The 20,797-nt window shown below is 32.8% G+C and overlaps 1 protein-coding gene across 9 annotated transcripts in view; it reads right to left on the reverse strand.

Annotated features, from left to right (window-relative positions):
• Positions 1-20,797, reverse strand: part of RELCH (RAB11 binding and LisH domain, coiled-coil and HEAT repeat containing) — a 120,002-nt gene that overhangs the window by 15,637 nt on the left and 83,568 nt on the right. For 5 of the 9 annotated variants that reach the window (XM_029222998.1, XM_029223014.1, XM_029223053.1 and 2 more), the window contains 8 exons: positions 20,324-20,372; positions 18,157-18,236; positions 14,966-15,072; positions 13,873-13,972; positions 9,250-9,332; positions 8,389-8,452; positions 6,845-6,983; positions 3,000-3,116 (listed from right to left, as the gene is read on the reverse strand). In XM_029222998.1, coding sequence (XP_029078831.1) covers positions 3,000-3,116; positions 6,845-6,983; positions 8,389-8,452; positions 9,250-9,332; positions 13,873-13,972; positions 14,966-15,072; positions 18,157-18,236; positions 20,324-20,372 — 739 coding nt within the window. Of the gene's footprint in view, positions 1-2,999; positions 3,117-6,844; positions 6,984-8,388; positions 8,453-8,616; positions 9,333-13,872; positions 13,973-14,965; positions 15,073-18,156; positions 18,237-20,323; positions 20,373-20,797 lie in introns of those variants that run through there. The other 4 variants (XR_003793580.1, XM_029223009.1, XR_003793579.1 and 1 more) reach the window with 4 other exon arrangements.

The following is a 20,797-nucleotide window of genomic DNA, read 5'->3' on the forward strand; positions in this document are numbered from 1 at the left end:
CTTGGTAAAAGAAATGACATTTATGTGTTTAAGTTAAAAGAAGTTCTCTTAGGTATATACCATTTTCCTGATTTGTTACTCTAACCATTCTATTAAACTGACCCACACTGGTCCTCACTGAATTGGGCAAGAGAGCTTTTGCTGTAATAAGTTTTAGTACTACTTATATTTCCTAGCCATATGAGTTGTAGTTGATTATATGACATTGAAAGGAGTCAGGAAAGCAGATGCATTTCTCAAAGAATTCACCTTGTTTATTCACATCGCTTCTGACACATTCTCACCTATTACAGTTGTGAGCCGTCTAAAAATATTTCTTATTTAATATTATACCATATTAAAGTGAAAAATGCCAGTAAATGAGTTCCTTTATAAAGATGAGTTAGTCTTTCTGAAAAAAATAATAAATTATATTAAGTAAAAAAAAATCCATATAACTACTGCCTTAAAAATATAGTTATAAATAAACACTAGTTGTAAATAAAACTCCTATAATTGAATGACTTATAAATAGGCAGTTATAAAAATATAGACATCATTTGGTTGAACCAAATCCCTATAGATATACAAAGTTCTACAACCTAATGGCTATGTAGTTTTATTTTCTGGGTATAGGAAAAGTATCACCTAGATATATCTGTGAGTGACCTTTGGATTAGAGAAAGGTCTCTGATCTAGAGAAATCTGGGCATGGATTGAGAAACTGAAAATGGCCTTACTTGGTGGTAAGAGGGAAGACACTTTCCTTCTCCTCTCTCTCTACCCACTGTTTGGTCCTTTTCCCCCATGGAACCCCACAATCTTTCTTAGGGGATGGAAACTTAGAGATCATTTAGTCCTATCTGATGTTAGGAATCACCTCTACCTCATCTGTGAATGGTGGTCATAAAGCCTCTGACTGCTAACAATGACAGGACATTCAGTTTTGTAGGACAGATCACTGCATTTTTAGAGAGCTCAATTTGAAAGTTTTTCTTATAAACACAATAGGCCTCTCCATGACCTCTGCTTGTTAGTGTTTGCTCTGCACTTTAGTTACACAAGCGTGCCTAACCTTTTTTCTATACAACAACCTTTAAAATAATTCTCAAATTATCTTTTCATCCCTAAACCATTTCTTTTCCAGGTTAAACATTTCTAAATTCCTTCAAATTTTTCTTAAACATGATTTCTTGACTTAATACCATGCCAAATGTTAAATTATATAGATTTCCTATGTCCCTATTGAAATACAATGTCGTGCTGAAAGGAATACTCTTGTGTTCTATCAGCTCGTAATTCAATAGAACAGCAGAACAGATATGGACAATGTGATTTTATTAGTGGCCATAACCACCCTGTTGACACAAGTACAAGTTCTGACTCACGGAGAACTAACACTTTTAGTACTTGAACAGGGTCTATTGTTAAGATGGTTCTTCCCCTTACTGTGCTGTTATAAAGACTTTTTGCTGTATTTTCTCTAGTAATATTCTGTACATACCTAAATACACAATAATATTCCTTCTACACAGACTTCTATGCTCTTCAGAAACCACTGCTTAGTCCATTTGAAAATTAGGTTAACAGAGCTAAAATTTTTAATCTTTTGACTTTCTCATTTTCCTTGAGGCATATTTCTTTAGAAACTCTGCTATATAAGATTCCACACAACTCTTCACTTAAGTTTGTAAACATTTACTTTCGCAAAGTTTAGGGAATAGGTATAAGCGTATCAATGTTTTCTTTCTTTGACATGCCAAACTCTGACATGCCATTATTACTTTCTTGTAAGGGCCTGTCACTTCTCCATTACTAAAGAGTCCTTTCTTGCTAATTCAGAATTATCACTTCCTCTTTTTGCTTCCTCTATCTTCTCTAAGTTGAAAATGCCAACAAGATAAATCAGGAATGATAGTAAGTTCTGCTTTTAGTGGAATTAAGCTTATAGAAGGTATATGGTTAGTTGAGGCAAAATTATCAAAATATGGTATCTCTGCCCACTTTATGATCTATAGTATAAGAAAGTGGCTTATATCAGCCACATGAATAGGCAATTTGTAGCAGAGTCCCAAAATGAAATGCTCTCAACCACACATCGAACTTCAAGTTTTAACATTTCTAAAAGGACAAGTAGCTCCTTAACAGACAGCTCTGCATTTCTTTCTCTACCATCATTTTTTTTTCTGTCAAAATCATAATTCTCTGATTATGTTGTCTAGCACATATTTTTACGGTTATATTCAAGTGTTCAGCCGTTCACTCAGTTTTCAATCTCTTATTTCCTCCTTTCTTGAAATATTCTGGCTTTTAATGGGAGAGCCTAAAAGCTAGAGTTTATTCTGCCCATATTTATCTTTACTTCCTTCTTACTTTTATTTTACTAGGCCAAGGATATTAAAGAGAACATTTAACAGGATAGCTAAAGTTCACCGTTCTAGTCACAGTTTTGCTTTTAATTATAAAAAACAGAAGTCACTAATGCCTTTAAGTTTTAGTTTAGTCATTTATAAAATGTAGTGGTTGACATGGGTTAGAGATCTCTGAGCTTTCCTCCAGTTCTACCATCACTGCAAATGATTAACCATGGTGTCCCTGTATTTTTTTTAATGAGTGATATCTCTCCAAGAGATATTCACAGGATCATAAAGACGGTTAAACATTCATTAAAAATGAATGCCAGGACACATACAAGGATTCCTTTTGATTAACAGAAGCCTCAGTTATAACTCATTGCTTGCTTAGTTATATAGCTGATTAACATACATACAATTTTAGTCAATGTTTTCAAAACTATGGAACATATAAACACAGAAGACTTAAAGTTATCTTTTAAAATTATGAGATGGCTAGAATAAGGAGCCATCTTATGGGGCAAGTCAACTCAAATTTTTAATCTTCTACTTAACTACTTCTTAGTTAAGTTGAAGAAAAAAATTCTACTTCTCAATCGTTAACAACTGAGGTTCACTGTAAGACTGATTATTAAATATAGATATACATTAATAAAGCAAGGATACAACAACAGGAAAGTGCACTGTAGGCTTCAAAAAGATGGGTAGCAATATCCAGTCTTTTAGAATCCACGATTTGTAAGTTGTTCACCAAGGCTAACTTATGCAAATGTGGTATAACAACTGAAAAAAGAAAAAGAAATTATTAATTTTAATCTAAAACATGCTTATACATTAAAAAAATAATTTTTCATTTTATTTTATAAAATTTTATTTTAATTCTGGATGATTTCAAAAGATTACCCACATCCCATACTTGCTTTTTCGTACTAGGGAAGAAAGCATGTTTTTCAGAATAAATAGTGATCTAGAATTTGGGAGAAATAGATTATAGCATGCCATTATAACCTAATTATGAGGATGTATACAGGTCATTTGGCTTCACTGCAATTCAGTTTCCCAATTCGAAAAATGAAAGCCAAATAAACAAATGTAAACAACCTATCTCTTGTGTTATTATCAGCTTTATAAATAAGTTTATATAAATCTTGTATTACTGTTGCTATTAAAAAGATAAATACAGTATACTGATTCATTTTCAATATCAAATTATTTCACTACTTCATGAAACTATTATTAGCTTTAGTTCCTCAAGTTCTTAGCAAAGACCAGTGTCAAATAGCACTGGTGGTTGAGTTTTCAAGTCACCTAATGGGCTCAATATCTTATATCTCAATGAATAGTGTAAAATGTCAAAAATACAGACAACACATTGCTAAAATTAAAGTGGTGGTCCAAGAAACAGTAACCATTTCAGTAGCACTGAGCACTCCTACTGCCTAAGATTGTGTTCTTTAAATACCATTTCCCACTAAAACCAGTGTCCCTTGCAGAAATGGCTCCAGGGTAAGTGATTATCAAATTGTTGATCACATGGTCCCATTCTAGTCCCTGCTTGGTTGGGGGACCCAAAACATGGTTCATAAGCACATACTTCTGACCAACTGTAGTGACTTCATTCATGTCTACCTTGAGCTTGTTATATGTTAAAGCCACAATCTCCTTCTAGAAAAATCTCCTGCTTCCTCAATAAACCACTACTATAATTACAACTTTTATGCACCTTAGTAAACGGTAAAAAACCCCACACAAACTTAGGACAACAATGGCCATTTTTAGGGGACTTTTTGACTTATCCAAATTAATAACAACATAATTCGGAGGTGCTCTAGAAAAAATAAGAAGACAAAAAACTCCAAATATTCATTGAATTCCCAATGAATTCACTGAAACTCCGATTCATTAACTGGCATGCTGAGGCCTCAACAAAATGGTGGCTCTGAGACAGTCTCTCAAAGATTTTCTATTTCATTTCTGCCCAAACATTTTGAAACTGACCTTCCTTGCACTACTTTATCTATAAACACGTGGCCTCTATTCATTGCGCTCATTCCCTGATTTCCTACACAAGCAATCCTTTCCTCAGTGTTTTTCTCAGAAACTCAACAACCACACTATACAAGATCCCTGTAAAACTGCTTAACTAGAAAACAAACCTATACAAGTTACTTTAAACTCTAGTCTACAGACAGTTAAAGGCTACAATTAAGGATATTCCTAAATCTCAGAAGATAGAAGTTTACTAAAGAATTCAACATTTCATTATATATGTATTGTCCTGGGCTACCACATCTGTACCAATTAATTCATTTAATTGTTAACCCCTCAGATGGAGATAAATGGTTAAAAGATTTAATAACCTAGATGTGAGTAATTCTACAACTGACCTTCCGTGGGCAAGGAAAACAGGAAATACACAACATAAGGCCACTTCTGAAGCCTTTCACTTAAGGGCAGATTGGACAAAGATTCAAAAGTGCAAACAAAATAAAGATAAATCAATAGGAAACTTTATAAAAATAGATTTTTGTAAACTTTTAAAAAATATTCTGGGGTAGATCCAATAGCAAAAGTGAAGGGAATCTTGTCCTCTCTTTTTGTAAATGGGCTTAGATCTAAAATAAGGAACTTTGAAAAAAACTGATCTGAAATGTAAAACTGCCATGTTAGAAAATCTCCAAGGTATGACTGAACATTTTCAGAGAGACTTATAAAGTTAAAAAAGTAGAAAACAAACAAACAAAACTGTATCATGTTCTGAATAAAACAAATGGCCCCTGAGATAAAATCAGGACCAAAAGGTCCTATAATAACTAAGAGTTGGGAGAGAAAAAGGGCCACTGGAAGAACCAATGTCTTCTATTCTCTAGGAAATCGAGGGGAAAATATCCAAAAATGCCACTCCAAGGAAGACATTACCACCCAGCAATTCTTTGTTCTTTCTCTAAACTCCTAACAGGAACTGTCTATAAATACAGATGGATAACAATATAGCATCCTTGTCAATGTGGGTTCTACTTCATCTGCCATTAATCTTATTAATATAGGACACTAAATTCCACAGGGTAAAGTTTTAAAGCAAAAGAGAAGCCAACTGACTGAGTAGTAAATACAGAAGAAAAAAAATTTTTTTGTCTTAAAAAAAAAAAAGTCTCGTTGTGTCAGAATGTGAAGGAAGATTGTATAAGACAAACTTGTGGGTATACGGTAAGTTGTAGAAGTCTTCAGGAATAATGGTTTACTACACCTATTCAAGCAGTGGAAACTGCTATTTTCAATTTTTTCTCAAGCCAATCTTTAATTGCTATTTTGGGACCATTATGAAAAGAATATTTCTCTTCTCTATGTGATACATAAATCTTTCTTTTGAGTGTACACAAAAAGGTTAGATCATATTCTAGATAGTTATTAACTCAACAACACGGCACCCACCAAAGACCCATTGCCTATTCAGCCTATTCCTTGATCCAACAGCCAAGACTTATTCTCCTCGCTTCAGAGCAATTACAGACAGCCTCAAAAAAGTTAGTCAAAGCACCTGTAGATGGTCACCTGTAAATCTGACGTTACTATGATGAGGAACTATCCCTAATGCTAACTAAAATACTAAACCTTTTTCTGTTAACTGATTGTGAAATACTGTTATTTTCTCCTCATGCTACCAACACTATTACCCATTGAAAAATAACCTTGTGGTTGTTTCTGTAGTTCAATATGTGTTCATGCCCTCAACAGACCTTTTGGACACTGCAGTCCAAATCCTGACAATATTTTTGTTGTTTATCTTAAAAATACCAGGTTAGATATGCAATAACTAGTCTATGGGAGAATCCAATTTTGTATGGAAACCAAACTGATATAAGAAGCCAAACTTGCGGACTTTCCAAGAGCATGTCAAATTGCTAAAAATAAAAGGACTAAGGTATAACAGTGATAACTGTCATGGTTTTGGAGTAATAATTACTGGATGCTTTGATGACACCCAAAGAAATTGTTGTCATAAAGTAAAAAGTGATACTATAGAAACCGGAGAAAATGCTTTAGCAGATCATCATGCAGGTTATTTAGCAGATCAACAAGCCATGATTTAAAACAAAATAGTGGGATGGCATGCTAAGTGGAAGAAATGTATCTTTCATAAGAACATGTCTAGAAACACATAAAAATTTCCTTAGAAATAAGAATTAAATAATAAGCTCTAAATATAATGAGCACAGTATTTTGAAATTAACAGTTAGGAAGAATTATTTTAAAAATAACTTGAAATTATTTATGAGTTACTTTTCATACGTCTACAGCAATCACTATATAGTATAAGAAGCCATTTAATAGCAGTTAATAGCAATACCGATCAATCCACAATAACAAACTTGTTTCACTTTCAGCTTTCAGTATATGAAAGATAAGGTGTAGAAAGGTGTCATGTAACACATGACAAATCCTCAGTGAGGCTTATGGTCTCACTCTTACATTACAATTCAGGAAAAATGGTAAAAAAAAATGCAACTTACACTCATCTCGGAACCTTGGTTCTGCATTAGGCCCAACTCTACCAAATGTTTTTATGATTTCTGTATGCAAAGAATACTGGTCTTGATATTGAGGATCTTCCAGGAAAGAAGCCAACTGCATTTTCACTCTTTCCAGCAACTTAAAATTGAATATTGTATAGTCAAATTGAGAGAAGGATACACACTAAACATGGCTTGCATCACTGGATTCAAATGACTTATATCAACATAATAGTAGAAATTTGGAATTAAATAAGTACTTATTTAGTCTTTTGGCTCAGAAAAGATCTTAAATTTTTGTTTATGCTTGTTAATTCATTTTTTGTTTTTTAAAAACACAAATATTCCCTGACAAACTGTAGAAAAGACCCCACAATATTTAGGGATAAAGATAGAGTTTTGATGATTTTGTATCTAAACTATAATTCTTAAAACAAATCAGAGTATAAGTTACCCACTTATTCACCTTCTGAAAGCAATGAGTCATTAATGACTTACATCTTACTCATATTTCCCTAAAAGACATTTTTATTTTGGGATTTAAGAACATGTTGAAATTCTGCCAAGACTGCAAGCTTTGCAGAACAATGTGTTTTTTTATTTTGCTCCACCGGTGAAATATGTAAGTGAAAAAATGGAAAACGTTTTTTCCCACAACTAACACGGTTGTTTAATTTTTGTTATAAGAAAAATCTATATGACAAAAAAATTTTACAGAACAGTTTAATATATATATATATATATATAAAATTTTTTTTTTGGTAAAATGTCTATGAGATGGAAAACCTTGTTTTCCATTTAAGTGGCTAAGTGATATGCCCACAAATAATTTACTTTCTAATGTATAGGGTTTTTCATTGTGTGAGGACATGTCCAATTTGATAATAAAGAATAAAATTCTGATAACTAATTTTGAGAAGTGTTTTAATGTTGCAGATAGAACCTAACAAACTGAAAATTAAATCACAAGTTTCTGAATCAAAATACATATTTAGGGAGGAAGACTTTGGTAATCTCCTGAAGTAGGCGTGACAGAGGGCTGTCACAGTGATGTGTGCTACAAAAAGGTGATACCAGTCTACGACATGACTTGCAGCTTGATTATCAATGACAGTTACAGGAACATAGGTACCCTCTAGCCTCCGTTCGTGAAACTGAGAAAACCTGTCTTCAAATCTGTACAAACTGGCAATTGGGAATTTATGTAGACTATCCAGAAGTCTACTGGATAATAGAAGCCTTTGGAGCTAAATCTGCTTTGAAGGATTATTCAAAACTGCAATATCCAGATAGACTTAAAATAGAACATCTGAGAGTTGGCTTATACTTAATTTTCTAGTTGAGAAGAAAGACTAGAGATTGCTTTCGCATATGAAAATATACTTTTGGTAGGCTATCATATTTTCAAATACTGAGATCCTCTTCTGGCCCATAAGTAACTAAGAAATAACATGAAGGGTATGATGCTACCGGGTACACGTATAGTAATGTGTTATCGTTACCTCAACAGTACATAGATTAAATAAATTCCAGTCATTTCCTACCTCTCTTTGAATAACTGTTTCCATAATAGTGCCAAAGGCTGGAATTGTGGCAATCCTGACAGAGCTGTTAAAATTAAAAAAGAAAGAAACTGAAACTTTCTTTGAGATGAAAAACTGATTATTATTAAAATATATATCAAAGTAAGTACAAGGTAAATATACTGTATTAGTCTCTAGCAATGACAAATTAAATTTAAAAAAAAGGAGACCAAGAAGAATGCTCAAAAAGACAGACAGGATAACTTAAGGTCGCAGTCTGTGAAACTCACAATTCAGGATCACTGGACAAGGTAACAAGGGCCGGAGCAACCCGCTTGTCAACTAACGCTTCACTCATGCCTCGAAGAGTCAGCTGTAAACCAGTCAACATGCAATAAAAAATGGTTTGGTAAACTGGAATGAGAACTGGGTTAGCTGTGACTGAGGATGGGCAGGCAGACTCATTGGCCTTTCTTGGTTTAGTCACCCACACGAGACATTAAAATGTTAAGCCTCTGGTTCATGCCACTATACTTACTGGTAACAACATGTTAGTGAGATTAGAGAGCATCCCTTCTTGGCTTGGAAGAAATAGTCCATCAGCATGTTTTAAGTTTTGGAAACGTTTATTGAGGACTAATAAATGCTACTAATATATTCTTTTCAATATATGGCCTTGTCATTAGGCTTACTGTGAAGGTTGACTTAAAAAAAATACATGAATAGTAGTATAATAAAGTTTAAAATCAAGTAAGCATAATCCAATATTATTATTTTAAAGAGCTAAATCTAGTCTTCAGTGAATTTAAAAGCTGATGGTTATTTCTTGACAGGCGCATTTTGAAAGGGATGCTGAATGTAAAAGGTAGGAACGACACTTACATTTCAGGGTCACTGGAGAGAGTTATGAGAGCAGGAACAACCCTCTGAGCTACCAGAGTTTCATTCACCCCCTTCACCAACAGCTGATTGGTCAGCACAGGGGGTATTCACAGGTGATGCATGGAAAGAGCAAACACAATGCCACAGGAAGAAGAAAGGAACAACCAAGAGAAAGAGAGAAAACACAAAAGCAAAACCAAAATTAGAAGCTAAGCAAATATTGCTACTAGAGTGCTTTATAAAGGCAGAGAATGCTTAGGAGAAAAATAAAGCTTACACAGCCTAGCAGTCCCTGAAAACAGTTTGTTACCAATTCAATGACAGTTTGTACTTTTGGTCAAATAGTCTATGCATGTTCAATTTAAAAGAAAGCTTTACCTGTTTTTTTTTCTTTTAAAGAAACTAAAAAGAAGACATACTGGGTTCTATGGTTAAATTCTTTAAATAAATCTGATATAATTTTGTTATGACCAACAAGGTACAAACCGGACTGTTTTTAAACCAAACTCAAATGGCTAGCAGCCACCACTAAATTGCTTCTGATTGTTCTGACGCAAGTAAATTTAAAAATCACATACAAAAATTCCCAACCTTTTACATCATGTAGCTTTATTCCTTGAGGTACAGAGATATAATGTAGCCTAGTGGAAAGTACTTATTTCATGTGGGAATCAGACCTGGGTTCAGATTCTAGCTCTCCACTTATTGGTCATGTGGCCTTAGATATATTACATAATCCCTTGGAACTCAGTTTTCTCATCTGAAAATGGTGACACTATCATCTACCTTAAAGGATCACTGTGCTACTAACTACACATAATATACTTAAATATTGTGTCTGACAAAGACTAGGTATTCAAGAAATGCAAGCTGAATTATTGTGACTACTCAAAGGACGTAAGATTTGTGATATATTTGAAAAAAGAAATTATTAACTAAAAAATGTTTTTGTCTCGTCCAAGTAGTTAATGTTTACAAATAGTCCTTTGTTTTGCATTTCTCTAAAAGCTCAAATAAAAAAAATACAATGAGCACAATTAGACCTATTTCTATAATCTAATCATAAAAACAATTCATTTAGCAACCAACCCTAAATCGCAGAACTAGAGGACAATATTGAGCTGTACGCATTGTTTTTATAAAAATCACGGAATTTTATGAGTTCAACAGAAAAGGGTAACATCCTAATCCTACGTTCTCTATTTCAGAATGTAAACACAAATTAATCCTAAATGCTAATCAATCTCTTCACCTTGTAATGGAACTAGTCCTCATGGAAGATGGAAGATGGAATGTGGAATTTTTAGTAACAAAAACGCAACACTGTGTTGGGTTAACTATTCCTCCTACACAGCACATCAGAGAGCAGAGCTCCCTTTATCAGAGATTTTTAATTTTACACTAATCTGTTACCATTTAACAACTGATACACTTTATTTTATTTTTTTTTTGCTGTACGCGGGCCTCTCACTGTTGTGGCCTCTCCCGTTGCGGAGCACAGGCTCCGGACGCACAGGCTCAGTGGCTATGGCTCACGGGCCTAGCCGCTCCGCGGCATGTGGGATCTTCCCAGACCGGGGCACGAACCCGTGGTCCCCTGCATCGGCAGGCAGACTCTCAACCACTGCGCCACCAGGGAAGCCCAACTGATACACTTTAGAATCTACTTCAGTATTCTGAAATAATTTTTATTTCAACAGAACCATGGATAATTTAGGCAGGAATAAAATGACAAAAGAACTTCTGTTACTACCTTAAACATTACAGATGTCAGGTAGAAAGAAATAGGGGGAAGAAGTTCAAATACATTATATACAACTTTCTTCTCTGTATCATTTTATAAATAAGGTAGCTTAGATTCGAATTAGTAAAGTGTTATCTTGAAGTGTCTAACTTGTGCCAGCCAAAAAGCATTAAAAAAAAAAAAAAAAAAAAGGGATAATCCGGGGGCAAGTTAATTTTTCATTGCACTGGAGTTTTTAGGTTTAATTTAATAAGCTGGAAAATCAGAAAGCAAAATTTAAGAGCTATTAATTATTACACATTTAGACACAGTTTATCATTTGATTTTTAAACATGATGAGGTAAGTACAATTATTATTAATGTTTTAACAGATGAAGAAACTGAGCCTGAGAGAAGTTAAATAACTTGCCCAGGGTTTTAGAGCCCAAAAGAGGTAGAGCTAGAAAATGGACTCAGTCACATTTGTCTTAAAAGCCCATGCCTTCTTTGAGTTGTGGTCTTAATGTTACCTGATTTATCTCCTTATGATTGATGTAAGAAATCATTATATGAAGTTCTTTTCTGCATCGTTTGGGAAATCCATTATGTCACACTGGAAGTCACATAACAAAGTCTCTTTTATAAATCAATTTCGATAATAATTTGTTACATCAAGAATATATTGTCTCTTATTTAACAATGAGAATAATATGACTGATTGGATTTCCCCTTTTTGCCCTGCTGTCTGAAAAGTCAGAGCTAAATTTAGTGTTCAGTTTCACTAAGTATCTCATATTATGTTCCTGGTATATCCATTTATTGCTTTCTTCTCAGTAGTTTCTGGTCTCACACTAAAAAAATTAAAAATTTTAAGTGACCTGTTTTTTATGTTTTTATTTTGAATTAACTCATTTTGGGGGTGGGGGAAGCAGGCATAACTGTAAATTATAAAGTATTAGTATCAAAAGAAATCTTATGAAATAATTATTCTTTTAATACAATATTATTCAAAATAAGCCTCACTGACAAAAAATTAACTTTAATTTTTCCTACTAATGACTTTTATTGGCATGCTCAGTAAAAATTTTTTTATCATAAATGAACTTGAAAAATCATTAAAATAAGTCTCTCAGATTAGACTCAGAAACTCATCATCAACTGAGAGAACACTGAAAACTGCTTAAGCATAGGTATAGTTTCCAACCAGCACTGACAGCAGACATAGAAACCAAAACCAGACAAAAACCACATGTAAGAAATAAGGCAGAAAAACCCCCACAGAAACAAGTAAAAAGGGAGGACGCTTCATTTTCTTTATTTTCATTTATATTGTATGCTTCACCAGTATATACATACATTTTAGAAATAAATGGTTTAAGAGAAAGAAATAGCTGTTATGGTCTTAGAATAAAATCCTATTAAGTGAGTTAGGATACTTTTTTCTTTTGGGGGGTAGAGGAGGCTAAAGAAAAACCTTTTTCTTTCATGGTAATAATTATTTTTCAGCATATTGAATAATCAAAAATTATTTATACCCAGAAGGCACTTATGCTAGACATCTAACTGAATTTTTAATTTGGAATTTATCTTGACAAAGAACATGTGATTAGTTATTTTTTATCAAATATGTATAATTGTGGGAATAACATGTTCAGAGGATTTTCAACCTCCTCATAAGGATGGAATTTTCTTTAGATTCCACAAATCTATTTTATATATTTAAGAGTTTTAGAAGGTATATATTTCAAATCTGTCAGTGCTCTATCCTTTAGATTGCAATTTATCTTAAATCATGTAAAAATTCTGAAATTCAGGAAAAATTGAATTGTCTAATTCTTATGAAAATAAGTGCTTTAAGATATTTTAAGAATCACATGTGTGTATTAAGGACAATTTTAGTTTGGATAAGTATACTTTTCCTAAACTATTATATTATTTTGTGAAGTAACAGCATATTAAAAAAACAGTAATCATAATGATAGTTAACATTTATTAGGCTCTTATTATGTGCCAAACACTGTTTTAAGACCTTAGAAGTATTAATTCATTTAATATTAATAAAAATCCTTTGAGATGGATACTTATTATTATCATCTTCACTTACATTATAGATGAGAAAACTAAGGCACAGAGAAGTTTGAAACTGGCATTAAGTGGCAGAGACAGACACTGAACCCAGCCAGTATGGCTCTAAGAGAAGACTCAAGAACAGTAAATAACACTCTAAACCACTTTTAGTGCTCAAATTCAAGTTCTAGAAACATATATATATATATGTACACTAGGCTAACATAATTTCCTCTATGATGGATAAAAAGATAGGTATTCCAATTTTCGTACTAAACTTGGGTAGGTGGCAATTTAAGAAAATCTAGTTAAATTATATGAAGTCTCTTCTGTCTTATAAGTCTACAGGCAGTTAATGTATAGAGATGTTGTTATTCCAGATATGAAAGGTGAGGGAATAATGAAGTAGGAATAATCAGTAAAATAAATATTTCCATAATTGCAAGTATGAATCCAACTATATTTTACAACTTTAAAGATATCTTATATTGTTTTATTTTAATGGCTGTGTGCCTCAGTAAATAGCAAGTATAGCCAGGAAGATTTACATAGGATGGAAATTAAAATAAGATTTAAAAGAAATTCTGAGAAATGGAAATGATAATACAATAACATTCAAGGAACCAATAAGGCTAGAAAATAATCTGAAATGTACCAAAGCTAAATTTCTGCCCCATCACACAGTACACAACTAGATACTCTTCAATGCCATAAAATATACATCAACATACCATAGTATGAAAAGCCTCTCTGCCTTTTTAAGAAATATTCCCTCTCCCTCTTCCAAAGAAAATCATTATGATCTGAACCAATAGAAGCGTTTGTTTACATACCTCAAACATTCTAGCAGCAGTACATCTCACAAGTGCTGAAGTATGGACAACACCATACCACAAAACAGTTAACAATAACTCATGGTAGGCTGGATTTGCACTGAAAGAAAAAAAATCAACGCTAAAAGTGAGAGCCACATAGTTCTGGTTTAAAACATAAAAAGGTATATTCTTTCATTAAAGTCTATTTTGCCTTACTGGTGTATTGAAAAATACTACATTTATGAGGAATATTAATGATAAAAATATTGGCAAAACATATAGAATTAGTTTGTATGGTTTAATAGGTTACATCTAAGATTCTTTAAAAAAGGAAGTCACCTTATAAAACTACAAACTTTTAGCATATTCAGGAGTTATACTTTTAGTTTCTCTAAGTACTTGCAATTATGACAGATATTTCAACTCTTTAATAGCATAAAAGTTAAAATTATAAAAAAATAAAGTAAAATAAAATTTTTACTTATGAGAAAGAAACACTGGACTAAGAGCCAGATGGGTAAGTTATAACCTCTGTGGGTTTTAATTTCTGCATCTATAAAAATCTGGGACAATACTGTCCTATTTACATCATATGGTTGTTTGTAGGATCAATAAGGATAACTCAAATCACCTATATGGAAGGGTAAGTTGGCTGTGAAGACTATCCAAATGTGGGACAGTATTATTAATAAACACATAAGTAAAGAATGAGATAAAACTACTTAAGCAGCTAGATGATGTGCTTATGAGGGACTAGGCAAATCAAATGGAATGGAAAAAGGAGCCTAATGAGCTGGCTTTCACTTGGGGCTCCTTTTCCAGTTTTGGGATACTGAATTTTCTTCAAATCTGTACTTGACTGTATTTCTCCAGCTGCTTCAAAGAAGATATGTCTGTATCCTTTCCCTCATTCTTTTATTATAATGCATTGATTACAAAATATTAAGAATGTACAAATAAGAAAAACCAAAAACAAACAAAAAAATCTTAAGTCTCAAAACCAAGAGATTTGGTGTGTATGCCAATCTTTTTAGACTAAAAGTATGTACTCTATAAATCCAATTTTAAAATTTTATATAGCTTTTAAAAAACTATAAGCTATTATTTTTACCCCAGTTCCACAAAAGAAGCTTTCAGGCTATCAAGAGGAGCATGAGATAATGAAAGCAAGGTCATTACATCTTCTAAGAATCCAATTAACAGCTTTCGGTCTTCTTCCTACAGAGGAAAAAGACTGATAATGAATTTCCACCCAGTCAAGTAGAACTAAAACCATAATTTCCTAACTATAATTAGAAAATTTTACCAAATAAGGGGAAAATATCCTAATTTGGGAGCATTTTAATTAAAGATATTTATTAAGCATATCTATGATCACAATGGTGTGAGGACAAAGACTATCTTGATTCACAGATTTAGACCCGTGCTGTCCAATATGGTAGCCACTCACCACATGTGGTTACTTATATTTAAACTAAAAATGAAGCAAAATAAAAGATTCAGTTCCTGAGTTGCACTAGTTACAATTTAAGTTGTTTAACAGCCACGTGTGGTTAGTGGTTACCTTACTGGACCGCTCAGATACAGATTACTTACATCACTGCACTATTGATTAGATAGTTCTGGTTTAAAACATAACAAGGTATATTCTTTTATTAAAATCTATTTTACCAATTTTACTTCCCATTAACTTTGGCTCTAAATACTTAAATACAAACCACTAAAATAGTTATCCTCCTAATAGTAGAAAATTGATATCTGAGAAATTATTAGTGGTGAGAAGCTTCACACTTGCTGAAATATAGACCACTGTGTTCTTAAAACAGTCACACCCTTGACTAAAAAATAATCTTTACTTTTAATCTTTCTTTTACAAACCATTATTTTAATAATCTGAAAAAATATTTCTTTCTTTTTTCTTACGCAGTACTGTATTAAGAAATATGTTAGAAAAAGCAGGTCTACTAAATAGGAAAGTTAAAAAAATAACTGTATGTTAAATTAACCTAAATCTGTAAGGGAGGGAATCTGACATTCTATCAGAAAGTAAATATATATAGAGTCAGGTATTCTGTCTTTAGGTCTTTATTAGCTCAACAATAAATGGCTTCTGTATATATCAATAGATCCATGAGGAAGACTAGATAACCACCTACCTTTTTTCTACATGGTCAGGTTAATTTAGAATGAGGTACAGATAAGTGATTGACAAAAGTAATGATCAGCATGAATAAAGGATGGACACAGCAGTTTTATAATACACCAGTCTATTTAGGGAAGAACTTAGACACTGACAAACCAGCATCAGAGCTATGCTGGAATATAGATCTCACTCATTTATAGTCGCTTACTATATTAAACAGAGTATCCATAAATTTGGAAGATAAACTGTAAATCTGAAAAAACAAGTGTGAAATGAGACCTATGAAATATACTTCTAAATGAGCATGGATTCCTTTGATTTGAAAATTTACTATAATACTATTTCTCAGCTTTGAAATTTAATACTACTCATGTATTTGATTCAAAATAGGTTTTGTTTACCAAAGCAATCAGGGCGTGATTAACTCTAACAGAAAATTTGGTTTAGTAAGAAAAATATTAACAGCTGGTGTGGGCAATCTAGGACAGCCACCTCAATTCACATTTTGTAACCAGCAGGAAAGTTCTTATCTCTTTAGATATTTGGATTTCATATAGTGGCTCAAAAAGCATGTCTTTATTCATTTATTCAACAAACCTATACTGAGGGACTACCATGAGGCAAACTTTGTACTTCATTATGCCTTAAAATACCATTTATGGTGAAAACCAACGTACTAACCAACTGCCAGAGCTTAAAAATGAGAGAGAAAAATATTGATATCACACTTGTTATTATGCTGGAAGAGCTTCTAAAATTAAAGAGGAAAATGGTATTCACGCTATTGTGCCTCATAATATGTGCTAGGACTTAATCTCCATGAATTTAAGAATAACAATAGATACAATCTGTTAAGGTTACATGACTTAAAATATTCTAAACACAGGGATTCTCTGTGTATACATATTATGGAGTAGTCTTAGAAACTAGTGTAGAAAAGTTTAAAAGAATACTGTACTACTTTAACAGAGTTGGAGCTTCTGTTTCAAGGTATCATATGATACTGTAGAACTATATTTTAATATTATAGGATGGTTCAAATCTATTTTGGAAGAAGAGTGCAATAAATATGAACTGCTTTACTCTGAATACAAAAGGCAAAAGAAATTAGGTATTAATCGGGTAAATTTGGGAAAAAAGATCTTCCTGTTTGCTTCTCACATTCTAATTCCTAAAAATGCTTTATCTTGAGTCCGTAACTTCGCCTCACAGGTGGGACTGCCTCACACTTAAAAATGACTGATGTGCCTTAATAAACATAATATGTTTACTTAAAACAACGTTAAGTAGAGTGAGGTGGTCTGTTACATTGGTGACCACCAATGAACCACATCTCCTGGTTCACGCTCTCATTTATTTCCCTCTTTTTGAATCTGGGCTGGGCCTGTGACTTGCTTTAAGCAACAGAATGCAGCGGTAGTGATGTGCTAATTCCAAGCCTAGGCTTTAGCCTAGCAGATTCTGATTTTGCAATTTTGGGAGCCCTGAGCCACCATGTAATGAGTCTGGCTCTGCTGTTCCACAGGCCCTGAGGACAGAGAGAGGCCCTAAGACTACATGGAGACTGAAGCTCAGCCATCCTTGCTGAACCCCCTACCAACCAACCAAGTGAATGCAGCAACATAAGTGACTACCAGCAAGAAGAGACGCTTAGCTGAGCAAAGATCGTGAGCAAATAAAAGAGTTATAATAAGCCTTTACGTTTTGGGGTAATTTATTATGCAGTAACAATTAAGAAAAATAAAACATACCTTACTAAAAATGTTATACTAAAACATACCTTACTAAAAATGATGATATAGTATGCTACAGCATTTTGTAGTTTGCTTCACCTAACACATGTGCTTTGTTGTTTATTAATGAAAAAATTATCAGGAAACACAAAGAAATTACTAAATAAGTGCAATCTAACACCTCTAACAAAATATCAAGAAGCACAGAATCTCTAAATTTATTTGTCCAACAGAGATTTTCCTCAGAGACTATTACTGAAATATGCTCACCACTGTAAATTATTTATTGAATGAAATGAATAAATAAATTTTGTTTTCACTTATGGGTAACATTTTCAATTATAAACACATTAAAATACATAATATTAGCTATCTTTCTAAATAGAAAGTGCTTTACATTTTCCAGCAAAAGAATTTTTCCCTTACCTGAATATAACACGTAAGGACTCCTGTTGCATAAATGGGGACAGTAGCTTTAGTGAGGACCCCATTTCCTGCTGAGGAATCTAAAATCACAAAAACAATTTTAAAAATCTGAGTATGCTTTAAATGTAAAGCAAAAAGTCATAAGACAAATTATATTTAAAATTACAACTGGTTACAAAGCTTACAAATAAATATTATTACTTTGAAAAATATTTTGATTAAAACACATATCCACTGGTGGTTGTGAAAATATTATACAACTTAATACTTTTCAGAGCCATTAGCATAAACAGTTTTGATAGATGGGAAAAACTTTAATAACCAAAATGAGATGCTCTACTGTTATTTGCACAGTCAGAAATCAGAGCTTTCTTTAACACTCTCCCAAGTGCCCGTATAAGCAGGTCTTCATAAATTGTCAGGTTTTCAATTTGCAGTATTCAGTAAAATGTAAAGGCACTCAGCTGAAAGGAGGCAGCCAGATATACATTTTACCTGCTTCCAGATACGAGATACTATTTAGTTTCCAGTGCTAGCCTAGTTCCAGAGCTCCTCCTGCGTCCTGTATAGGGATTTTCAGCCAGACAGAACCCTGATTATTTTCATGGAGTAGGGAGGCTAAGTAAAGCATGGGGAGAGGGGAAAGCATCCAATCACAGGTGAGTGTCCTGTGACTACTGTAACATAAGAGATTTTCTTATGCAGCACACATAGATGATTTAAAAATAAAAATGTTCCAGAGGTGATATGACAGTTGCTATTTATAGTACCACAGCTCTCACTTATTGATTTTTAGGCACTGTTTTAAGTGCTTTACATTTACTTTTATGTACTCAAACTTTTTTAAATTACTTTTTATCTATTTTTAATATGGTTTTAAATTCTTTTCAGAAAGTAGTACATAAAGAAATTGATTTGAAAAAATGTATTTAACTGTCCTGAAAGAATTTTCAGCAAAAAAGAAAGTTCCATTTTCATATCAATTCGTATTTGAGGTTTGTTTATTCTCTTGGTAAGGGTAACTTTTTCTTTTGCGGAGTACTGATGTTGGTTGACTGTGACTATGGTAGCTGAGAGGTAAATCTGAGGCTAGGAACATAAGCTTAAGTTGAATTCACAGATACAGACTGTATATACAGTGATTATATACAATAATCACTTCCTATATGAACAGTTAAATATTCACAGCTAACTAATAATTCTAAAACCTATCAGTTTCCAAAAATATATAAATATTCTTCACCAATTTATCATCAGAATTAATAATTAACTAAAGAGATAATACTAACTATTAGGTATTCCAAGCATTAACCCTTTAGAAAGCTATTAAATATAAACTTTGGGAAGCATTTGTCAAAAAAAAAAATCTCATTGACATTTTCAAACTTAAAGGGAATCATTTATTCATTCTCTAACTATCTCTGAGGACAGCCCCAAATGGAGTTTTTCAGATGACTCAATTCAAATCATTAAGGTAGGACTGAGATAAGAATTACCTATACATTCAAAATCAACCAAGTTTAAAAACAAAACAGGGGGGCTATACATTTTTGTTCCTAACATTTTTCACAATTCGTTCCTAAGAAATTAGAAAAATACACATGGACATAAGATCCACACATAAAGGAGTTCTTAGGCCAGTGGTGCTACAACTACACTTCTTATGACAGATAAGTGAAAACTATGAACAGAGGGGCTGGAGCTGCCCATTAAAGCCTATAGTTTCTTTAAAATCTCATGTTTCATTTAAAAAACATATATGTGTATCTTGTATTCTCTTCAATTACAATTTGTTTTAAGTTTGAAAAGTTTTAAGTAACTAATTATGAATTAGATGCTCTTTATTTTTTCCTTTTCAGTATCTCGAATATACTGCTTCAACTCTCCAAGGGTACAAGTACTCAGCTTGAGAAACTCAGCCTTAGTTCAATTTGATTACGGTGAAGGTAGATACTTACAGTCAAATTGACAAAGATTAATCTTACTGCCACCCCATGGGAAGGATATTAGATGTGGCAGAGTTGTAAAACCAAGAATTCCGTAGTATAAATCTTCCTTTTCAATTGTACTTGCTAGTTTATTTATACACTTTACATACAATGAATAAAGTATTTTGTTGGAGTAAAGAGATTCAATTGTTTTTAAAAGTAATAATGAACAAACTTACCAATATTTTCTTCAGACAGTCTTAAAATCTCCTGGAACTGAGGTTTTACCTAAGCAACCCAAAGAAAAGATCCAGAAAGTCTCAAGTTCAACAGACCAATCAATGGTTAAATAAATAAAATGTTTACTACCACTACTTATTTATTTTGTTTTATAGACTGTTGATTCAAGTAGTCAAAAACATAACAATTCTTAAGAGCCATAGGAAAAAAGAAGAGTTAAGTTACTGAAAACAACACCTTTCAGAGATAAAATATTTAAAAGAATCAATTCAGGTCAGCAAGTTTTCTGAAGGGTCTTTAGTTTCCTTCACTAAATTAAAATAATTTCCAAGGTGATTTTAAGTGCTTGAAATTACTACCTCCTAAAACTGACCTTGATGTTAGAAAGGGTATTTAGGCAGATATTATATGATTAGAATTATTGAAAAAATTTGCTGTATATAAAAGGAATGAAAATGAAATTCCATTCATTT

The sequence above is a fragment of the Monodon monoceros genome, unplaced genomic scaffold, assembly GCF_005190385.1.
Source record: "Monodon monoceros isolate NGI ecotype Baffin Bay Population unplaced genomic scaffold, NGI_Narwhal_1 Super_Scaffold_1, whole genome shotgun sequence".
In the NCBI taxonomy this organism is placed as follows: domain Eukaryota; kingdom Metazoa; phylum Chordata; class Mammalia; order Artiodactyla; family Monodontidae; genus Monodon; species Monodon monoceros.